This window comes from Labeo rohita, chromosome 24 (genome assembly GCF_022985175.1).
Source record: "Labeo rohita strain BAU-BD-2019 chromosome 24, IGBB_LRoh.1.0, whole genome shotgun sequence".
In the NCBI taxonomy this organism is placed as follows: Eukaryota; Metazoa; Chordata; class Actinopteri; order Cypriniformes; family Cyprinidae; genus Labeo; species Labeo rohita.
The window spans coordinates 9,428,542-9,434,541 of NC_066892.1; the positions used below are offsets into that span (position 1 = coordinate 9,428,542).

The following is a 6,000-nucleotide window of genomic DNA, read 5'->3' on the forward strand; positions in this document are numbered from 1 at the left end:
GGGATCTCGGATGTCTCTCAGGCTCACTAATGATTATAAGCCTGCAGCTTTGTCACCAAATAGTGAGAAGGGAAGAGAGAATGAATAAAGAGATTTTGAAGATACTTAAGACATAAAGAGCCGTAATGAATTGGTTGATTTAGATCAACAAAAGTAAATCAGGAGTCAGTCAGTAAGCAGTTAGCTCACGTTCCGATCTTTTGCTTTGACAAGGAAGATGTTAAAGTACTCATCTCTTGTGCTTTCTGTAAGGGCTTGGTTAATACATGCACACTGCCACCATGTGGTCAGTAAGGTCACTGCAAGTACAGTGAAAGGGCATTTGAGTGCACAGTGTTGGCTGGATTGCCACCTCTTGGCCAGAGGCGTGATGATTGCACTGTGTATCTCAGCACCTATTGTTACCTTGGGAAGAGCCATGTGGGTCACCAGCAATGAATTTCAGCATCGCCCACTGTTTTTGTCTAATCAGTGATTTCATGCCGTTTCGAATGTGTAACCAGCTCTCGGGCGCTTTGGAGGGAATCTGTTTCCTTGGCACATTCGGTCACAGGGGTGTGAAGAGGTAATGTAGGGTGAAGCACAGCTGGAGCGGGTGGTGACGGGAGGGGGGGGCACTGAATTTGTAACTGAGAGCTAAATCTTTCTGTCGTCAGTTTGGTTGAGATTAATCTGTTGAAAACCACCTGCTAGTTTGTTGGCAGTGTTTGGTTTTCCTCCCACTCCACAAATCCTTTGCGTGGTTCCGACAAAACACACTTTTCCCTGTGGCTTGTGTCTCTGTAGCATTCTCCGAGTGGCAGAACGCTCTGGTATTTTTTTTGTGTATTTTCAGGAAATGTCCCTATAGTGTATTTTTTTTCTTGAGGTGGTTTCATCACCATCATTATCTGACTGCTCTCACTTCAAAACGGCCTTTGACTAAAAGATTCGGAGCCGTGCCTGTTATTTCACTTTGTCCAGCTCCATATAATGATGTTTGCAAATGTATGGGTATGAGGATTTTTTTCCTCCTCTTGCTGAATAGGAAAGTGTGCATGGGCATACATGATTTTGTAGTGTGTGTGTGGTAAAAAAGCAGACTTTTGTCAACATTGAGTGATGACAGAAAAATCATTTCATCAGTGTTCTATATTCTTTCATTGAAACTGATTCACAGAAGTAAATCAATGCCATTTTTATGCATACAGTTTAAGTCAAAAGTTTACATACGCCTTGCAGAATCGGCAAAATGTTTACCAAAATAGGAGGAATTATACAAAATGCATGTTATTTTTTTACTTAGTACTGACCTGAATAAGGTGTTTCACAGAAAAGACGTTTACATTTAGTCCACAAGATAAATAATAGCTGAATTTATAAAAATTATGCTGTTTAAGAGTTTACATACACTTGATTCTTAATACTGTGTTGTATGATTTTGAGATCCATCTTTTTACACAAAGGACAACTGGGGGACTCGTATGCAACTATTACAGAAGGTTCAAAACGTTTACTGATGCTTCAGAAGGAAAAACGATGCATTGAGAGCCAGAGGGTGAAAATTTTCTGTATTTGAAGATCAGGGTAAATTTAACTTTTGTCTTCTGGAGAACATGTAAGTATATTCTGTAGCTTCTGAAGGGCACTACTAAATGGAAAAAAGAAAAATGTTATTAAGGCAAAATAAGAAAAATGTACATATCCTTATTCCAAAATGTTAATGCTCTTAATGCATTGTTTTTCCTTCTGAAGCATCAGTGGGCGTTTGAACATTCTGTAATAGTTGCAAATGAGTCTCTCAGTGTGAAAAGATGGATCTCAGAATCATACAGTCATTGTTGGAAAGGGTTCAAACACACAAAAGTGCAAAAAACAACAACAACAAAAAAAAATTTGGGGACCTGAAGGATTTTTCTAAAGAATATTGAGAATAGAACTGTTAATCACTAATAATAAAAAAAAAAAAAAAAAAAAACATTCAGATGGATCATTCAGATCAAGGGTATGTAAACTTTTGAACGGGGTCAATTTTATAAATTCAGCTATTATTTTCTCTTGTGGACTAAATGTCTTCTATGTGGAATATCTTATTCAGGTCAGTAATAAATAAAATAAAAAATAACATGCATTTTGGTGAAAACATTTTGCAGATTCTGTGTGTAAATTTTTGAATTCAACATTCAAAAAAAAAGAATCATTGAATTTGAGTTTTGAATCATTCATTAAAACCGATTCATACTGAAGCTTGCCAAACAATTCTGTCTTTGCTACTTGCATTTATTTCTGCATACTTTTTTATTAATTTTAATGCTTTTATCCCAACTTGATATGTGCTAGGTAAATTTAACAAGTGCTACGTATTTTGGTTTTCCTTTTCTTTTTCACCATGTGTACTCCCAGGGAATTTAACCAGTTTTTAAGTATAATTTCTTATTTTATTTATACAATTTTATGTGTATTTTTTACATAAATTATACATGTTTAATACATAAATGCATACCAAATATGTTGTGAATATCTATTCATATGTCCTATATACACATCCAGGAATAGTCCTTTTCCTTTTCCTGTTCCTTTTTTTTTTTTTTCCATTTTTCATCTAACAACAGTGATGTTTCAAGGTCCATCAATCAAGCAGTATCTAAATAGGCAGGATATGAAGTGGTGGGAAAGGATTAAGACATTAGTGCTCCGGTGCATACTGGGAAGACTCTGACCAAAGGAATCTATTGAGTCACGTTTTACACCTGTTACATCCTGTCTTTTGAAACAAAGTATTAGTTGCAGGATAAAGTTGTAGACATGTAGACTGAATGCTGCAACATTGTGATGATTTTCTTTTGTTCTGCTGTGAAGTGTTTTGTTGATGATATTAGCCGTTTACATAGTGTTAGCAACACCAAGGTCATGGGTTCAATTCCCATGCAATGAAAGACACTAGAAAAAGAGTCTGTTGTAAATGTAAATATTATAATCATAATCTTGTATATGATTGTTTGCTTTGTGACTAATAGAGTTCTCCTGTCTTGTTTTCTACAGAAAGTTCTACTACATCACTCTACTGAGGGATCCCGTTTCCCGCTACCTTAGCGAATGGAGGCACGTCCAGCGGGGGGCGACGTGGAAGACGTCCTTGCACATGTGCGACGGGCGAACACCCACGCCGGAAGAGTTGCCGCCCTGCTACGAGGGCTCAGACTGGTCAGGCTGCACTTTGCAGCAGTTCATGGACTGCCCCTACAACCTCGCCAATAACCGCCAAGTGCGAATGCTGGCTGACCTCAGCCTGGTTGGATGCTACAACCTCTCCACGGTTCCCGAGAAGAGGCGCTCACAACTCCTACTCGAATCGGCCAAGAAAAACCTGCGAGACATGGCTTTCTACGGCCTGACGGAGTTCCAGCGGAAGACGCAGTACTTGTTCGAGCGCACCTTCCACCTCAAGTTCATCCGGCCATTCATGCAGTACAACAGCACGCGGGCGGCCGGTGTGGATCTGGATAACGATACGATACAACGCATCGAGGAGCTCAACGATCTGGACATGAAGCTGTACGACTACGCCAAAGACCTGTTTCAGCAGCGCTACCAGTACAAGCACATGCTGGACCGGCGGGAGCAGAGACTACTGAGAGGACAGGCGTCTTTCCATAGTCCGTTCCGAGAGGACGGAGCCGGAGGGGAGGGTACGGCACGCCTGCCAACAGAGGACTACATGAATCATATCATTAACGGATGGTAACCGCCCACCCCTCTCCAGAGAGACCAAAAAAGACACAGTAACAAGGAGAGGGGGAATAAACAGACCCAAGTGGAATATCCATTCCCAAGTGGGAGAGTTCAACGTCCCATCCTTTGGGCGGGAATACGGGACCAGAGAACGTTCAAGAAATTAATCATGTGCAGCATCTCATAGGCCTTTTTTAAACTAAAGCTATGGCATAACATTAATATTAAATTATTATTGATTTTTGTTTGTGCCACAAAGTTTTTCCTCAACCGTGCTGCAGTGTTTCTCAAAAAGAGTGGCTGAAATGAACTGGTTTTAATATCTGCTTCACATGAATATCTGAGAATCTATGAACTCTTCAGGAAAGATTGTTTTCATATACATATATATAAATATGTATAAATCTTAGATTGCCTTTTTTTTTTTAAACCTGGTGTGAAGTGGATGGAGCCAGTCACAAGTGGTTGAAAATTACTAACAGGTGTTGTATGATTTTTATAGATATATCTTAATATATATAACACAGGAGAGTCCCGTTTTCCATGGGTGTTTTTATCATTTTTCTTTGAGTATCAATTCCCATAAGTCCTGGAGATTGTGTTGGCAAGCCATTCCTGACAAATGTATCCAATTGCAGTACTGATACCCAAAAATGAATACGCCATCATGTTTTGTTTGCTTTTTAAGCATGTGCTAATTAATACAGTATGCACTGTATGTGTTTGTTTTTGCACATTTGCTGTGATCCTTTTACCCATAATGCAGTGCAATATGCCCGCATTTTGCATTGTTAATCACGCACCCTAAATGAACAAAATCCTCTCTTCGTTTGCGATCGGAATTCGCATCATCATTTGCCCTCGATAATTGTTAAGTTTGTGCGCATGTAAAACGTGTTAATTGAACTTGCACTGAGCATGTTGGGGCTTGACATCCCTCACAGATAGTTCTTGTTTGGGTCTTCGTGTCTACAGAGACTCCTTAACTCACACCTTTGCACTTCCCTCCAGCTGAAACTCAAAATAAACAGACTGCTATTGCAGCCGTGTTTAGAGCCATTTTGAATATGCTTATGGGAAAAGAGTGAAGAATAGATCATATGGTCCATCTGTCTAATCTATATCAGTCAAAATATGGAGATCAATGCTGATTTAAATCAAGAGATTGGTGAGGAAGGTGTGACTGTTGCTTTGAGTGTGAGAGTTTGTGTACATCAATGTATACAAGTGTATATTGTGTGTATGTGCGTGTGTGTGTCTTGAGTTTGTCTCCCAACAATGTTCATTACTGTGAGTATTTCTGTTATTCATGACACCTGGATCTTTGAAATTACCAATAAAAAGATATTTCCCATTTTTAAGACATGGTCAATTTGAGTCATTTTTATCAAAGGAGACCAGAGGCTGTTTTCTTTGAATGGATGTCAGTGGAGGAGAGGCTTTCACTTAGAGGAAACTGCTTATCGTTTAATGAATTGACAGCCTATCGGCTAATCTTTACCATGGTTTAGACTAAACAATACTTTTGTATTGAGCTATTTTTAGAGTTTGCACTGAAAGAAATGCTGTTTTTATAGGAAAAGTCACAGACTTTTTGCAACAAGTGCAGTACAACGGCACCTTATATTCGTTCCTATGGTATCCGTAAATGCCAGTTGAGTGTTGCAGAACTCTGACTGAAACTCTGACGTCAAGGCTGTAATGTGATTGGTTATCAAGTCAGACGTGATCCAAGTTACCACTTTCTCCAATAGTAAGTAATACAGACCCTCTCATCTCCCAATAGTAAGATAATCTTTGATTTTATACTTTCTTTTTTTTTCTTTCCTCTAAAAAGCTCTATAGCTTTAAATTGCAAAAGGTAGGCATTACAGTCTTTAGTGTCACATGGTCCTTCAGAAATCATTATAATATGCTGAATTTGGTGCAAAAGAGACGTTCATATCAATGCTGAAAACAGTTATACTTAATATTTTTGTGGAAACCATAAATCCCTTTTTTTTTCCAGGATTCCTTGATGAATGGGAAGTTCAAAAGAACATTTCTTTGAAGTAGATCTATTCTGTAACATTACAAATTGCTTGTAATGTCATATGTGATTAATTTAATGGAGTAAAAAGTAAAAACCTTTTTTTTTCTGATGCCAATGGTATATATATGCTTTAAAAAACAAACAAACAAAAACTATAAAGTCTAAAGTGCTGACCTTGTTATTCATGTCACATTTATTGCATTATTTTAACATACCCTGTTATGGCGTTTTTGAATAATATCATTATTTTTGTTTTA

The 6,000-nt window shown here is 38.2% G+C and overlaps 1 protein-coding gene across 1 annotated transcript in view; it reads left to right on the forward strand.

Annotated features, from left to right (window-relative positions):
- The window catches only part of hs6st1b (heparan sulfate 6-O-sulfotransferase 1b), a 65,055-nt gene extending 59,983 nt beyond the window's left edge, over positions 1-5,072 (forward strand). The window contains exon 2 of the mRNA XM_051097966.1: positions 3,022-5,072. Coding sequence (XP_050953923.1) covers positions 3,022-3,724 — 703 coding nt within the window. The 3' untranslated portion in view covers positions 3,725-5,072. The remainder of the gene's footprint in view (positions 1-3,021) is intronic.
- Positions 5,073-6,000: the final 928 nt, after the last annotated feature.